A 17,986-nucleotide genomic window follows, 5' to 3' on the forward strand; every position below is an offset into this window, starting at 1 on the left:
TTTTACTTTGAGCCATGATGTCCACTGATCTTTAAATTTTGCTCTCCCCAGTATTTTGGTAATTCCTTCCTAAAGCTAATTCTCTTTACTTCCTTATAATCTAGGACTCATGCCTCATATTGCCACTTAGCAGGCTTGGAAGGAAATGACAATAAGTTTATCTGGCAAAATCCCTTGACTCTTACCCAGATATATTTTCCAAATGATTTATGAGAAATAAATTTTCCCTAACACCAGGATTCTATCACCTTATATGTCATTTCACAGTATAGCTTGGACAATGTCTGGACAGATTTTATAAGAAAAAAAATGACATCCATGTCAGTGAAGTTGATACTCAAAACAAGAAATTAACCCATCATTTCATGCAATTTCGGAACTGATAAGGATCTTAATGAAAATCTTATATGGCCTCCAGTTTATATTGAGAATTTGAGGTCTAAAGAAGTTCCGTTATTCCAGCCCATAGAACTAGCATTCTTGGTCTAGTAATGCTATCATTGCCCTTTTTCCCACCCTCTGATGATAATTTTTTGATGAGAAATTACCAGAACTATTTATTCATATAATTCTACCATTTTATGTGCTGTTCATCAAGGATATCTTTTGGGGAGATGATAGTTTAAACTAGTAATTACGTTTTATCAATAACTTATGATTACAAACCATTAGCCATCTTGTGAATGAAGCTCAAAATTAACACAGTAAGCTATACTCTTAAAGAAGATACTTGTTTGGCATATATTGGTACCATCCTAATTTCTAAGATTAAGTGGAAGCTATTTGACTTGTTCATGCTTTTCTGCCCAATAAGGAACTAACCCTCTATGGTTAAGGCTCATTTGACATTCAGAACCCTGATCTACAACACAGACTAGTTTGTAAGTTCTTAACACTTTATAATCCCCAAATTCAGAGGGTAGGACCAAAAGGTAAGAGCAGCATACCTAATGAGAAAATGGAGTAAAGTTCTCCAAAGAACTTCTGAAACACAGAGCTGCTTATTTACTGTATTTGCTTTGATCCTCAGGGTTTAGTTTTCTGTTCTCATAGTAAAGTTCACCAAAGTGTGTAATTTCCATTTACCTGCCTCTGTCTCAGTTTGGGGTACCTGATTTTTAAAAAGGTATTTTCATCAGTGTGCCTAAGAAGAACCCTTACAAGCCAGATTCTTCCATCTGCTTTGTTTCCATTGTGTGAGTAAATTTGGTTGTTCAAAGGTAGCTTTCAGTTTTGATAGTAGAATGCCTCTGAGAATCATGTTCAAGGAAAATGCCTCTCCACTCTTCTTAAAGATTGTTGTATATTCTTCCATTTTCAAATATTTCCAGAACCATTTAATTTCACACATTCTAGGGAAAGCAGAATTATAAAGACTCCAAAAGGAAAGTTCTGACCAGAATTAGGAGACCCACTTTTTAAGTCACTGAAAAAACAACAACGCCCTCACCACCACTAAAAACCATCACGGGTACAAATGCTATTCGTTATATGATTTACAGTTTGGTTCTATTACTGGAGGCCAGAACAGGGCTAAATTAGAAAAACCTGCAAGATTACTGAAACTGGCGTGGTCATTGGAGACTGGGGGTCTAAACCCCAAAGATCCCAGTAAGGACAACTCAGGGTCACCTCTAATATATTAAGCTACACCAAACATTTAACATCTTAGAAATTTCAAGTAAAGGGAATTTTAGAGGTAGACCTTTAGCTTCTTTTAGAAATTAAGTCTTTTAAAATATAGAGATGTTAAAGATCTACATGAAATAATACAGTTGAAAAAAAGAAAAAAGAAATAATACAGTTGATTAGAAAAAAATAGATACCTTCATCTTCTGGCACTTGATTCTGTTCTTCCTTTGTAGTAAAACTTAAATTCTTGTGTGAGAAATGGAATTAGCCTGGAATGGCCCCTTTTCCTTGATGTGGCAGATGCTTCTAGTCTTATTTCTTCTATAGACTGTTTGATCTTGGACAAGCCATTTCTTGTTCAGTTTCATTCAGTATCCTTGGTAATGTTTTACCTAGGTAATGCTTTGGGCTTTGGATAATGATACTCGCATATTAATTCCAAAAGTCTTTCTGAGTTTTTTTGTTTCTACCGTTCTTTCATACTTTTGAGTATACCTATCTTTTAAATGTATTTATACAAATTAAAAATCCTTGCAAATCAGTTCAAACTCATCACTTACATATCCAGTAATACTACAGAATGGGAAAATTCGAGTTTGCTACCCATGTAGGCATAATGATTGCAACCAGGGTAATTAATAAAAAGACCTGTTTTCTTATTAAAATTGAAGTTGATTTTGTGCCTTATAGCATGGTCCCTACATGTAAATTCATAAGACAGCCTAGAACTGCTAGATTATGAGCAGAGACTTAGTCACTTTTATGTCTTTATTGATAACTAGGATACCAGGCCTGTATTACTGCCACTCATCTAGCCTATTAATTGAGTAAATGGTGCACTTTTCTTTCAAACTAAAACCCTAGTCCAGTGATGACTGTGAGTACCATTGAACCATTGAATTCTTAGTATATAGCAGAATTTAAAGTGTGTGTTGCCTTATGGTAAGCATAGCATAACATGTAAGCTTATCAAATCACTTTGTTGTGCACCTGAAACTAATGGAACATTGTGAGTCACATTTACTCAAAAAAAAAAAAAAAAAAAGAGTATGTGTTGTTACTAAGTCCATAAATTAAAACTAATTAAAAAATGTATTACTGTGCTAAGTGAAAAAAAGTGAGTATGTAGTATGATGTCAACTTATTTTTCATAGTGAGCATAATTATTTTCATAATCAGAGGTAAAATATATTTTAAGTTTAAAAATAAATATCAATAGAAGTAAATGGGAAAATGGATTGACCTTAGTTCTTTACATTCCTTGTCTTCTCTCTTTTTGAATTGAAAGTACTTTGGTATTATTCTGTAACTTTGTTAATGCACTCGTGCCTTTTTTTAAAATTTACCTTTTTTATCTTTATTGAGATATATATAAAAAGTTTAAGGTGTATGTGTTGATTTGATATGTTATACCTATCACAAAATGATTAACACAAGAGAGGTAGTTAATATCTCAGTCACCTCACAAATTACCACCTTTTTTATATATGGTGGGAACATTTAAAGTCTTCCGTCTCGGCTACTTTCCAGTACATGACTACGCTAATTCTGTAGTCACCATTGCTGGACATCTGATCCCAGAGCTTATTCATCTTCTATAACTAAAGATATTTGGGTGCCTGGGTGGCTCAGTTAAGCGTCCAACTCTTGGTTTCCACTCAGGTGGTGATCTCAGAGTTGTGAAATCAAGCGCCACATTGGGCTCTGACTGGGCCCTGCGTTAGGTATGGAGCCTGCCTAAGATTCTCTCTCTCCCTCTCCCTTCTGGCTCACCCTCTCAAATAAATAAATAACTGAAGGTATGTACCCTTTCTCCATTATCTCCCAATTTCACCTAGCTCTCAGTTCCTGGCCACCATTCTACTACTCTGTTTCTGTGAGTTCAGCTTTTGTAGATTCCACATATGAGTGATGTCATAAGATATTTGTCTTTTTCTGTCTGACTTATTAGCATAATGCCCTCAAGGTCAGTCCATGTTGTTGCAAATGGCAGAATTTCCCTTTTCTCATGGCTGAATCATACTCCACAGTGTGTGTGTGTGTGTGTGTGTGTGTGTGTGTTCGTTCTTTATTCATCCATTTGTGGACACTTAGGTAGTATTACTAATACTGTAATAAACTTAGGAGTGCTGGTAACTTCTTTGTGACCCAGACTCCATTTCCTTTAGATAGTACCAGAAGTGGGGTTGTTGAATCATGTGGTAGTTTGGTAGTTCCTTTTTTAATTTTTTTTTTAAGATTTTATTTACTTAAGAGAGAATTTTTATGGGCCAGATGAGCAGCAGAGAGTGAGAGGGAGACAGAGGGAGAGATATCCAAGCAGACTCCTGCTGAGCACAGAGCCTAACATGTGACTTGATCCCATTACCCAGAGATCATGACCTGAGACGAAACCAAGAGTCAGATGCCTAATCAACTGAGCCATCCAGGTGCCTCTCCTTTTTTAATTTTTTAGGGAACCTTACTTTTCTGGTCTGTAATCTCTGTATCAGTTTCCATTCTCCCCAGCAGTACACAAGGGTTTCCTTTTCTCCACATCCTCACTAAGATCAGTTCCCACTTGGTTTTTTTTGTTTTTTGGTTTTTTTTTTTTTTATAATTCTAACGTATGTGAAGTGGTACTGTGATTTTGGTTTGCACTTCCCTAATGATAACTGATGGCGAGCATCTTTTCATGTACCCATTGGCCATTTGTATGCCTTCAGAGGAATGTCTAGTCAGGTCTCCTGTGCATTTTTAAATCAGACTTGTTTGTTTTTGTTTTGCTTTTGACTTACAGGAGTTCTTTATATATTTTGGATGTTAACCCTTTATCAAATATATGTACGGTTTGTAAATATTTTATCCCAGTCTGTTGGTTGCCTTTTCACTTCTTTTCCTATGTAGAAACTTAGTTTGATCTAGTCCCACTTATTTATCTGTTTGTTTGTACTTCTGGTGTCATTAAAAAAAAAAAAAAAAGAAAATCATTGCCAAGGCCTCTATGTCAAGGAACTTTTTTCCAATGTTTTCCTCTAGGAGTTTCATATGTTCAGGTCTTAAGTTGAAAGTCTTTAATCTATTTCAAGTTAATTTTTGTGAGTAGTGTTAAGGTAGAGTTCTAGTTTTATTAACACAGCAATTTCAGTAGCATGTGATTATCCAGTTTTCCAACACAATTTATTGAAGAGATTTTCTGTTCCCTTTTGAGTATTCTTGGCTCCCTTATCCAGTATTAGTTGAGGATATATTCAGGGGTTTGTTTCTGTGCCCTCAATTCTGTTCCAGTAGGTCCAAATATCTATATTTTTTAAACATTTATCTATTTATTTGAAGGAGAGCATGGGTAGTGGGGAGGGGTATAAGGTGAGAAGAGAACCAACCTCAGGCAGACTCCCACCAAGCACAGAGCCTGACACAGGACTCAGTATCTTGACCTTGAGATCATGACCTGAGCTGAAACCAAGAGTCAAATGCTCAACTGACTGAGCCATCCAGGAACCTCCTAGTGTGTTTTTATGTCAGTACAATATTGTTCTGATTATTATAACTTTACAATATAGTTTGAGATCAGAAAGTGTGATGCCTTCTACTACTTTCTCAGGGTTGTTTTGGCAGTTCGGGATCTTTTGTGGTTCTGTACAAACGTTGGGATTGTATTTTCTGTTTCTGTAAAATATGCCTTTGGGACTTTAATAGAGATTGCGTTCAGTGTATAGTTGGCTTTAGGTAGTTTAGAAATTTTAGTGATACTCATTCTTCCCAATCATGAATATGGCATATCTTTCTATTTATTTGTGTCTTTATTTTCTTTCACCAGAGTCTAAATTTTCAATATATAGATCTTTTCTCTCCTTGGTTAAATTTATTACTGGGGCGCCTGGGTGGCTTAGTGAGTTAAAGCCTCTGCCTTCGGCTCAGGTCATGATCCCAGGGTTCTGGGATTGAGCCTCGCAGCGGGCTTTCTGCTCAGCGGGGAGCCTGCTTTCTCCTCTCTTCTCTGCCTGCCTCTCTGCCTGCCTCTCTGCCTACTTGTGATCTCTGTCAAATAAATAAATAAAATCTTTAAATTTATTACTAAGTATTTGTTTTTGATACTATTTTAAATGACAGTGGTTTGTGTGTATCTTTTTCAGATATTTCATTATTAGTATATCAAAACACTGATAATGCTCTTTTCTAGATGTTGGTTTTACACCCTGAACTTAATTTGTTTATTACTGCTACAGCAGAATCTTTAAGGTTTTCTATATATAAAATCATATCACCTGCAGAAACTTTCTGATTTGGATGCTTTTTATTTCTTTTTCTTGCTTGATTATTCTGGCTAAGATTTCCAGTATTTGTGTTCATGAGAAGTAGTGAGAGTGGTCATCCTTGTGTTGTTTTAGATCTTAGAAGAAAACTTTTCAGCTTTTCATAATTGAATATGATGTTAGCTGTGGACTTGTCATATATGGGCTTTATAATGTTGAGTAAAATTCGTTCCATATCCAGTTGTTGAGAGAATTTGTATTGTGAACGGATTTTGAATTTTGTCAAATGCTTTCTGTGTTTATTGAGATCATGTGATTTTTATCTTTCATTCTATTAATGTATTACATTCATTGATTTGCATATGTTGAACCATTTTCATATCTCACAGATTTTTAGCATGCATGAATAATCTTTTCAACGTCCTATTGAATTAGACTTGAGCTTAGCCAAAAGGCCAAGAAGCAATTGAATTAGGTTTGCTAGCATTTTGTTGAGTACTTTTTTATCTATATTCACCAAGGATATCCGGTAGTTTTCTTGTAGTGTCCTTATCTGGCTTTTGAATAGCATAATACTGGCCTGAGAAAATGAGTTTGGGAGTGTTTCCTTCTCTTCAATTTTTTTGGAAGAATTTGAGAAGGATTGGTGCTAATTCTTTAAATGTTTGGTAGATTTCACCAGTGTCTTTATTGGTCTGTTTAGATTTTCTATTTCTTCATGAGTTAGTCTTTGTAGGTTGTACATTTTTAGGAATTTATTCATTTTTTTCCTAGGTTTATTTAATTTGTTGGCATATAATTGTTCATGGTAGTCTTATACTCCTTTTTATTTCTAGAGTGTCAGTTGTAATGTGTCCTTTTTTCTTTCTGATTTTGTGTACTGTAGCTAAAAGTTTTTTGGTTTTATCTTTTCAAAAAGCAGTTCTTAGTGTTGTTGATATTTTCTATTGTTTTTCCAGTCTCTTCTGCTCGGGTCTTTGTTGCATTTCCTTTCTTCTGCTAACATTGGCTTATTTTTTTCTTTTCCTAATTTCTTGAGGCATAATATTAGTTGGTTAATTTGAGATATTTCTTCCTTTTTTCTTTTTTTGGGGAGGGGTTTTGGGGGTTTTTTTGTTGTTTTTGTTTTTGTTTGTTTGTTTAAGTAGGTGCCACACCCAAGGTGGGGCTTAAACTCAATACCCTGATACTCAAGAGGTGCATACTCATAGCAACTAAGCCAGCTAGGCATGCCTATGTGAAATATTTATCTATTTATTTATTTATAGATTTATTTATGTATTTGAGAGAGAGAGAGTCTTGTGGGGAGGGGCAAAGGAAGAGAAGAACTTAAGCAGACTCCATGCTGAGAATGAGCCCATTGCGGGGCTCAGTCCCATGATCCTGAGATCTCAACCTGAGCCAAAACCAAAAGTCAGAGGCTTAACCCACTGCACCACTCAGGCACCCCAAAATGTTTCTTAATGTAGGTGTTTATCACAGTAAACTTCTCTCTCATAAGTACTTTTGCTGTATCCCATAAGTTTTGGTATATTGTATTTCTATTTTCATTTGTTTGAAGATATTTTTTATTTGCTTTTATTTCTTTGCCCCTGGATGGGTATTATTTTTTAATACTGTGGGAAATACTATTTGGAGAAAAATAATTTTCATCAGGGGCGACTGGGTGGCTTAGTCAGTTGAGTGTCTCACTCTTGATTTCAGCTCAGGTCATGATCTCAGTGTTGTGAGATGGAGCCCCACATCAGGTTCCATGCTGGTTGTGGTGCCTGCTTAAGATTTTCTCTCTGCCCCACCCCCCTTTAAAGAATTTTCATCACTTCATCTATCAGCATACATTCCTAAAAGATTTAAAGAATCCATTGATAAAATAAAACTTAGTTAAAAAAAAAAAAACCTAGATGACAATATAAGTACTGTACTCAGTTTGATTGAAATAGTCCCAAAGCAAAAAATCAATAGAAGAAATTACAAAGGGTGTGACATTATTCTTGACTACCTAAAATATTAAACTTTCAAGTCAGAAACCATTACAAACTAATAAAATCCAGATGACAAAATGGAAAAAAGTATTTTCAGCAAAAGGACAAATTAATATCTTTAATTTATGAAGAGATGTTTATAGACTAATAATGTAAACCATATCCCAAGTTTAAAATGGACAAAGACACATCACAGAAATAAAATTGACAAATGTGTTAATGTCCAGTGCAGTAGGAATTTTACTAAAATATTAGCCATGCTTATCTCTGTAGTGAGATCCAGGGTTATCATCTTTCTTTGTATTTCTCCATATTTTTATTATGGATTGCTTTTATAATAAGGAAATATGTAAACATAACATTTAAACCCATCCAGTAGGTCAGTGTGAATTAATATAAGGCTCTTGGGATATTATTTGATTATATATATATCAAGAGTCATTAAAAATTACTGTGTATCATTAAATTACTATTTCCTTAAGCATCTGCCTTTGGCTCAAGTCATGATCTCAGGGTCCTGGGATCGAGCCCCCCATCGGTCTCCCTGCTAAGCAGGAATCCTGCTCCTCCCTCTCCCACTGTTGCTGTCAAATAAATAAAATCTTTTAAATAAATAAATTAGTATTTCCATTCTTAAGGATTTGTCTTAGGGAAATAACTGTTAAGGTCAGGGAGGAAGAACTGTCTTCATGAATATGTTTTCTGTTAGATTCTTTATTACAGTGAAACATTGAAATCCAGAGGTGGTGTGGGTTTTTTTATTTAATTTTATTTATTTGACAATCAGAGATCACAAGTAGGCGGGGGTGGGGGCGGCAAGCAGGCTCCCCACTGAGCAGAGAGCCCGATGCGGGGCTTGATCCCAGGACCCTGTGATTATGACCTGAGCTGAAGGCAGAGGCTTAACCCACTGAGCCACCCAGGCGCCTCTGAAATCCAGAGTTTTAAGAATTATGACAGTGCAACCTGATAGAATATTAGGTAGCCATTAAAAATAACCATCATAGGGACGCCTGGGTGGCTCAGTTGGTTAAGCAGCTGCCTTCGGCTCAGGTCATGATCCCAGCGTCCTGGGATCGAGTCCCGCATCGGGCTCCTTGCTCCGCGGGGAGCCTGCTTCTTCCTCTGATTCTGCCTTCCACTCTGTCTGCCTGTGCTCGCTCTCGCTCGCTCTCTCTCTGACCAAAAAAAAAAAAAAAATAACCATCATAAAGACTGTGCTTATGGACACCTGGGTGGCTCAGTCATTGAGGGTCCTGGGATCAAGCCCTGCATCAGGCTCCTTGCTCAGCAGGAAGCCTGCTTCTCCCTCTCCCACTCCCCCTGCTTGTGTTCCCTCTCTGTGTCGCTTCCTGTCAAATAAATAAAAACCTTTAAAAAGTTGGGGGGGGCGGTTAAAGACTAATGAATTTGGGGGGAGATAGAGATACTGTGAAGTCGCAAATGCAGAATACAAAATTGCATCTGTATTTCACTTACATCAGTTTAAAGACATGCATGAGTAAAATAAATCATGGAGAGGAAAATATAGCATAGCATAAGGATTATACTCAATAATATTGTAATAAGTAACATGGAGCGCCTAGGTGGCTCAGTGGGTTAAGCCTCTGCCTTTGGCTCAGGTCATGATCTCAGGGTCCTGGGATCGAGCCCCGCATCAGGCTCTCTGCTCAGCGGGGAACCTGCTTCCCCCCTGCTCTCTGCCTGCCTCTCTGCTTACTTGTGATCTCTCTCTCTGTCAAATTAATAAATAAAATCTTTTTTAAAAAAGTAAATAATTACGGTAACAAATGGTAACCACATGGGATGAACATTGAGTAATGTATAGAGTTGTCTAATCACTATATTGTATACCTGAACTTAAAGAACATTATGTATCAACTATACTTCAATACTTTAAAAAAAATTTTAATTTAAAAACAGAGATGCAGGAACACGTGGGTGGCTCAGTCAGTTAAGCCACTGCCTTTGGCTCAGGTCATGGTTCCAGGATCCTGGAATTGGATCTCGCATTGGGCTCCTTGCTCATCAGGGAGCCTGCTTCTCTCTCTCTGCCTCTGCCTGCCACTCTGCCTGCTTGTGTGCGCACACGCACTCTCTCTCTCTCTCACAAATAAATTAATAAAAACAAATGCATGAGGGGCGCCTGGGTGGCTCAGTGGGTTAAGCCGCTGCCTTCGGCTCAGGTCATGATCTCAGGGTCCTGGGATCGAGTCCCGCATCGGGCTCTCTGCTCTGCAGGGAGCCTGTTTCCTCCTCTCCCTCTCTCTGCCTGCCTGTCTGCCTGCTTGTGATCTCTGTCTGTCAAATAAATAAATAAAATCTAAAAAAAAAAAAAAAAAAACAAAAACAAATGCATGAAATATAAATAAACGTGAAGGAAAAATAGAAAAAAGTAGAAGTTATATTAATTTTTTAAATGTGTTGAGATTGCAGGGGTTCTTCTTCCTATTTCCATTATTGTTATTTCTATTTTATTTGTTTTGTTGGAAAAACTGAGAGGGGGCAAAAAGCCAACATGCCTACAGAAGAAGAACAAAGTAAACTCTGCCTCTCTCCTTCATGACAATTCCATATCTCCTCTAGTAAGTTTATTTCCTCTTCCCAGCAAGAAGTCCTATAAACTGTTAATGTGATTGAGAGTTAGATGATGTCTATAGTTTATGTTAAAATGCATTCAGAAAAAGATGGATTGATAGATGCACAGATAATGTGATTAAGGAAATATAGCAAACTTTTGGTAATAATTGAATTTCAGTGGTGGATGTATGGATATTCACTGGACATTTTCAACTTTTCTATAGGTCCAAAAAATGTTCATAATAAAGTGTTAGAGAAAAAATGATTTTAAATACCTTGGTGGGGGAAATGAGAAAAATAATAGTTTTCTAAATTTACAAGCAGTATTCACTAAGGAGTTTTTATTTCCTATTTGCATTATAAATCAACATATGTACAGAAGGTAGTTGTATATCATCTTTAAGGTAGCTAAAGATTTACTTGGGTTTTCTGGTAATTTGAAATTCACTAGAAATTTACTGGATTTTTTTTTTCTCTCTCTCTCCCTTTCTCTCTCTCGTGCACATGCAGCTATTTTGTTTTCCTTTATCTTACAAAGGACAGTCGTTTCCTCACCATAAATATTATGAACAAGACTACTTCTGAAGTGTGGTTGATAGATGGCCTAAGCCCTTGGGACCCACCAGTACTTATCCAGAAGCGAATACATGGAGTCCTTTACTACGTTGAACACAGAGATGATGAATTATACATTCTCACTAATGTTGGTGAGCCTACAGAATTCAAGGTAATCCTGGATTGTCTGTGTACCCATTTGAGCTGTTAAAAATTGTCACACTTCCATCAACAACATTCCATGCTCTAAGAGTTAACCGTTTTGCAGGCTTTTGGTAACATGTAGAAATTGATACTACCTTCTTATTCATAACCAATCCTATTTCACTTCCATTATAGAGATAATGCCTCTCCATATTGTAATTGTGCCTGAAAAGGTTAGTAAATGAAACATACTTTATCCTGATCTTATCAGTTATCAAAGCCAAATTTAAATGATTTGAAAGAACAAACTTTTATAAGCTCATGATTTTATAATTTAGCAATTTGGATTGATTTCAGCTAGGCAGTTCTTCTGGTCCCAGTAAGCCATTTCTCAGATGCCTTCATTGAAACATTCATTGCTGTAAGGTAAGCACTAGGCCATGCTGTCTCACCGCATGACAGGCTAGCTTGGGCTCATTCACATGATCATGGTCACACTGCAGCCCTGTTGCGCAGCTCATTTCTTTGGCTCTTTATGGTCTAGTTTTGGTGTTCTTATCGTCTAGTTTTCTGAGTGCTGGAGTCATCATGTTTTGTTACCTAGATTTCTTCTGACTTTGTTCTGTACAGCTCATGAGAACAGCTGCTGATACCCCTGCTATTATGAACTGGGATTTATTTTTCACAATGAAGAGAAATACCAAAGTTGTAGACTTGGACATGTTTAAGGATCACTGTGTTCTATTCCTGAAGCACAGCAATCTACTTTACGTTAATGTCATTGGTCTGGCTGATGATTCAGTTCGGTCTCTAAAGGTATGTTTAACTTTCAAAAGACAGTACTGTCAATCAAAATCCGTAGAGTTTAGTTTACCAGAACATCAAATTTGAATAAGAGCAATGTACTTTGTCTTTAAAGAAGTTTAATTTAAAGGAAACATAGCATACTTGGTTTTTTCATATTTAGGAGGTTTATTTAGAATTATTTAGAGGACCTTGCTTTTATTTTTCTTTGAGAACCTTACTTTTAAAAAAGTTTTACTTAAAATACTGTCTAACAGGGGTGCCTGGGTGGCTCAGTGGGTTAAAGCCTCTGCCTTCGGCTCAGGTCATGATTCCAGGGTCCGGGGATTGAGCCCCGCATCGGGCTCTCTGCTCAGCAGGGAGCCTGCTTCCCCCTCTCTCTCTCTGCCTGCCTCTCTGTCTACTTGTGATCTCTGTCAAATAAATAAATAAAATCTTTAAAAAATACTGTCTAACAGCATGAACTTCAGAAGTAATGCTCAGTGTCCTATTTCTCTTTCTATATCTCTATATATCATGCATCTCTACAACTTTAGGTTGGCTAATAGCTTAGGCCAACTTGCCAGCTAGTGCCTAACCAACCACTGCTTGCTGCTTCCATTCCACACCCCCCTGTAGGGACAGTAGTTGTGCCCACTGTATTTCCGCCATTATGTCTGCACCATCTTCTTTTTGCCAGTTTTCTTACCTGTCAGGGTTTGTGGGGGGAGGGAGTAGCATTTGTCTCCTCTACGGCATAGCTGTGATAGTATGACTGACTTGCTGGTATTGCGTGTGGCTGCCAGGAATGATGGTTTGCCTCCACAAGTGAACTTGTTAAAATTGGTGAGTGCCAACCTCATTGCCCAGTACTAAAGCAGCATTAACATGTAGGTCAGATAACAGGTGATGAAGGGAAGGGGAAAGGCCTCCATCTCACTTGATAGGGAAAAAGTTGTTAAGCCATTTGACCACTTATACCTCCCTAATTGCAGTATTGTCAGAGTCTCTTAAAATGCAATTCCAGTAAATTCACTGAATGTTTACTGAACTTCTGTACACCAAGATTAAGTATATTGTGGGTTTATATAAGTGGTATCAAATATACAAAATGTGCTATGGGTCTCTGAGAGGCAGAGAGGACCCAGGAAAGCTTTTGTACGGGAAGTAGAATTTGAGATAAACCAAAGATACGAGAGAGAGCAAAATGATATTCTAGGATGAGAAAGTCCATCAAATAAAGCTCTAAGCTGGAGAAGTTAGAAAATGTTCTGAAAACTGCTAATAATTCTATTTTATTGAAGCAGAATAAATGTATGTAGAATGAAGCTATAATTTGACATTCTTTGACTTCCAAAATGAGAAACTTATGCATAAGGTATGAGTGGAGGAACATTTGAAGTTTGGGGGCAGGGAAGTGCGTTGAGAAGTCAGGTTATACTTCATGAAGTTATCTGGTGGCCATTTTAGACTCCTCCAAAGCAAGCAGAGATAAGGCACAGGGAAATTAGCTTCAAGGTTGTTATCATGGTATACGTAAGAAATACTGAGTTTCCAAAAAGAACCAAAATTTTTGAGCTAAAATCAAATTATCAAATATAACCTCTTGTATTTTAGAGGACTGTGTAGTTGTCCTTAAAATAAAAATGGTGATTTAAAGTTAGTGATTTTCCTACTGCCTTCATCTACTAGATCCAAAGTTTCTTTTTACTTGCTAATTGACACCAAAACCATACCTCTTCAATTGGGAAACTGGGAGAACATCTATTCTTATTATAGCCTATATAAATAGGGATGAGAAAGAATGTATAATTTCTAGCAGTGCTTTTCTTACAGCAAAATTGTATGTCAAGGCAATTGGGAATGTCATGAGAGTTTACTATGATAAAATTTGACTTCTCACTAAGTATGACCTTTACATTTTTTTATAAATATTCCTAGTTTAAAGATATGCCTCAGTTACTGTGGTTTTAGCTGCCATTACAACATCATGTCTTTTTTTATTTTGTTTTTTACGTTTTTATTTTAATCACCTGGTGCTCAGGATGTGTCAGGATGTGTGCACTCCTTAATCCCCATCGCCTATTTCACCCGCCGCTCCCACCCACCTCCCTTCTGGTAACTGCCAGTACTGTATATTGAGTCTCTTTCTTGCTTTGTCTCTTTTTTTCTCCCTGTGCTCCTTTTCTTTCTTCAATTCCATGTATGAGGGAGATCATATGGTATTTGTTTTTCTCTGATTTCACTTAGCATTATACTTTCTAGCTCCATCCATGCTGTAAATGGCAAGATTTCATTCTTTTTATGGCTGAAAAATATCCGTGTGTGTGTGTGTGTGTGTGTGTGTGTGTGTGTGTGTGTGTACACTCACCATATCTTTATCTGCTCATCTGTCATCGGACACTTGGGCTGTTTCCATAATTTGACTATTGTAAATAATGCTGCCATAAACATAGGAGTGCATGAATTCCTTTGAATTAGTATTTTTGTATACTTGGGTAAATACCCAGTAGTGCGATTGCTTGGTAGTAGGCTAGTTCTGTTTTTAATTTTTAAGAAACCTCCATACTGTCTTCCACAGTGGCTGCACCAGTTTGCATTCCTATCAACAGTGCAAGAGGGTGGGGTTCCTTTTTCTCCATATCCCTGCCAACACTTGCTGTTTTTGTTTTTGATTTAAGCGGTTCTGACAGGCATGAGGTGATATGTCATTGCAGTTTTGATTTGTATTTTCCTGATAAGTGAAAATTAGCATCTTTTCACATGTCTGTTGGCCATGTCTTCTTTAAGAAATATCTGCTTATGTAAATAATACATTACATTTTAATAAAAAGATTAAAAAATACATCTACTCATGTCTTCTGCCCGTTTTTTAAATTTCATTGTTTTTGGGGGGGTTGAGTTCTATAAGTTGCCTATTTTAGATACTGGCTCTTTACTGTATATGTCATTTACAGATATCTTCCTCTATCCTGTAGATAGTCTTTTAGTTTTATTTTTTCCTTTGCTGTACAGAAGTTTTTTATTTTGATGTAGTCCTAATAGTTTATTTTTGCTTTTGTTTCCCTTGCCTCAGGGTACCTGTCTAGAATGATGTTGCTGTAGCCGATGCTGCCTATGCTCTTTTCTAGAATGGTTGAAGGTCTCACATTTAGGTCTTTAATCCATTTTGAGTTTATGTTTGTGTGTGGTATATGAAAGCCGTCCCGTTTTATTCTTTTGCATGTGGCTGTCTACTTTTCCTGGCACCATTTGTTGAAGTCAAGAGATTACCTTTTTCCCATTAGACATTCTTCCCTGCTTTGTTGACCATATAGTTGTAGGTTTATTTCTGGATTCTATTCTGTTCTGCTGATCTATATGTCTATTTTTTTGCCAATACCATACTGTCTTGATCACTACAGCTTTGTGATGTAACTCGAAGTACAGTATTGTGATGCCTCCAGCTTTGCTTTTCTTTTTCAAGATTGCTTTGGCTGTTTGGGGTCATTTATAGTTCCATATAAATTTTAGGACTTCGGCTCAGGTCATGATCTCGGGGTCCTGGGATCGAGTCCCGCATCGGGCTCTCTGCTCAGCAGGGAGCCTGCTTCCCTCTCTCACTCTCTGCCTGCCTCTCTGCCTACTTGTGATCTCTGTCTGTCAAGTAAATAAATAAAATCTTTAAAAAAAAAAAAATTTTTAGGACTGTTTGTTCTGGGTCTGTGAAAAATGCTGTTGGTATTTTGATAGTTTTGTGGCCTAATATGTGATCTGTTCTGTAGAATGGTCCATGTGCACTTGAAAAGAATGTATATACTACTGTTTTAGGATGGAATGCTCTGAATATATCTGTTAAATCCATCTAGTCCAGTGTGTCATTCAGTGTTTCCTTATTGATTTTTTTGTTTAGGTGATCTGTCCATTGATGTAAGTGGGGCATGAAAGTCCTTTGCTATAATTGTATTATTGCCAATTAGTTCCTTTACGTTTCTTATCAACTGTTTTATGTATTTGGGTGTTCCCCTGTTGGGTACATAAATATTTACAATTATTAGATCTTCTTGTTGGATTGTCCACTTTATTATTATATAGTGTCCTTCTTTGTCTCTTGTTACAGTCTTTGTTTTAAAATCTATTTTGTTCTTTATAAGTATTGCTGCTCCAACTTTATTTTGACATCTGTTTTCATGATAAATGTTTCTCTATCCTCTCACTTTCAATCTGCAGGTGTTTTTAGGTCAAAATGAGTTTCGTGGAGGCACCTGGGTGGTTCAGTCATTAAGCATCTACCTTTGGCTCAGGTCTTGATCCCAGGACCCTGGGATTGAGCCCCACATCGGACTCCCTCCTCAATGGGAAGCCTGCTTCTCTTTCTCCTTCTCTCCCTCTTGTATTACCCCTCTTGCTGTCTCTGTCAAATAAATAAATAAAATCTTTTTATAAAAATAAATGAGTTTCCTGTAGGCAGAAGTAGATGGGTCTTGTTTTTTATCTGTTCTGTCACCCTATATCTTTTGATTAGAAGCATTTAGTCCATTTATATTCAAAGTAATTATTGATAAGTATGTACTTAATGGCCTTTTTATTACTTGTTTTGTGGTGGTTTTCTGGAGTTTCTCTCTCATCCTTTCTTTCCTTTCTCATCATTTGCTGTTTTCTTTAGTGATGTGTTTGGATTTTTTTTTCTCTTTATTATTTGCATACTTATGAATGGGTTTTGATTTGTGGTTACCATTAGGTTTTTATATAACCTCTTCTGCATATAGCAGAGGTCTCTTTAAAGTTGATGGTCTTTTTTTTTTTTTTAAGATTTTATTTATTTATTTGACAGAGAGAAATTACAAGTACACTGAGAGGCAGGCAGAGAGAGAGAGAAGGAAGCAGGCTCCCTGCTGAGCAGAGAGCCCGATGCGGGACTCGATCCCAGGACCCTGAGATCATGACCTGAGCCGAAGGCAGTGGCTTAACCCACTGAGCCACCCAGGCGCCCCAGAGTTGATGGTCTTTTAAGTTTGAACCATTCTTTACTCCTCTCCTCCCCAAGTTTTAGGTACATGGTGTCATTTTATTTTTTTTTATTTTGTGAGTTCCTTGACTGATTTTTTTTTCTTTTTTTTTAACAGAAATGTTTATTACTGCTTTTGTGCTTCCTGTGGTCATGCTGTCTCTTTGATCTTTCCTTTCCACTCAAAGAATCCCCCTTAAGATTTCTTGCAGGACTGGTTTGGTGGTCATGAATTCTGTGTTTTTGTTTGTCTAGAAAACACTTGATCTCTCCTTTCATTCTGAATGATAGCCTTGCTGGGTAGAGTATTCTTGGCTGCAAGTTTTTCCCATTCAGCACTTTGAATACATCATGTCACTCCTTTCTGGCTTGGAAGGATTCTGCTGAAAAAGCCACTGATAGCCTTATGGAGTTTCCTTTGTATGTAGCAGTCTTTTGTCTTGCTGCTTTTAATGTTTTTTTCTTTACCACTATATTTTGTCATTTTAATTATAAAATGTCTTGATATGGATCTGCTTTTGTTGATTTTCATTGGGGTTCTCTGTGCATCATGGATCTGGATATCTGTTTCCTTCTCCAGATTAGGGAAGTTTTTGGCTATTATTTCTACAAATAAATTCTCTTGCCCCCTTTTTTCCTCTTGTTTTCTGAGACTCCTATAATATGAATGTTACTATGTTTGATGGAGTCACTAATTTCCCTAAGTCTGTTCTTTTTTTGCGTATTCCTTTTTCTCTCGTTTACTCTTCTTGATTACATTACTCTGTCTTCTAGGTCATTAATTGATTCCTCTGCTTATTCCAGCCTGTTATTCATTCCATCAAGTATGTTTCTCACTTCATTTATTGAGCCCTTTATCTTTGTTATTCCTTACCTCTGTGTTAATGGTTTCATTTAATGTCTTCCACTCTTTTATCAAGACTATTCTTAATGATCATTGCTTTAAATTCTCCATAAGACATGTTACTTTTATCTTTTTTCACTTAGATCTCTGGCTGTGGGCTTGTCCTCTTCTTTCATTTGGGACAAATTCCTGTCTTCTTATTTTGTCTAGTCTCTGCATCTATCTCTGTGTGTTAGGAAGGTCA

The 17,986-nt window shown here is 36.9% G+C and overlaps 1 protein-coding gene across 4 annotated transcripts in view; it reads left to right on the forward strand.

The window, feature by feature from the left end:
• Positions 1 to 17,986, forward strand: part of PREPL (prolyl endopeptidase like) — a 49,598-nt gene that overhangs the window by 17,220 nt on the left and 14,392 nt on the right. For all 4 annotated transcript variants that reach the window (XM_032351868.1, XM_032351869.1, XM_032351870.1 and 1 more), the window contains 2 exons: positions 10,940 to 11,156; positions 11,759 to 11,944. In XM_032351868.1, the coding sequence (XP_032207759.1) occupies positions 10,940 to 11,156; positions 11,759 to 11,944 (403 nt within the window). The remainder of the gene's footprint in view (positions 1 to 10,939; positions 11,157 to 11,758; positions 11,945 to 17,986) is intronic.

The sequence above is a fragment of the Mustela erminea genome, chromosome 7 (assembly GCF_009829155.1).
Source record: "Mustela erminea isolate mMusErm1 chromosome 7, mMusErm1.Pri, whole genome shotgun sequence".
Lineage (NCBI taxonomy): Eukaryota > Metazoa > Chordata > Mammalia > Carnivora > Mustelidae > Mustela > Mustela erminea.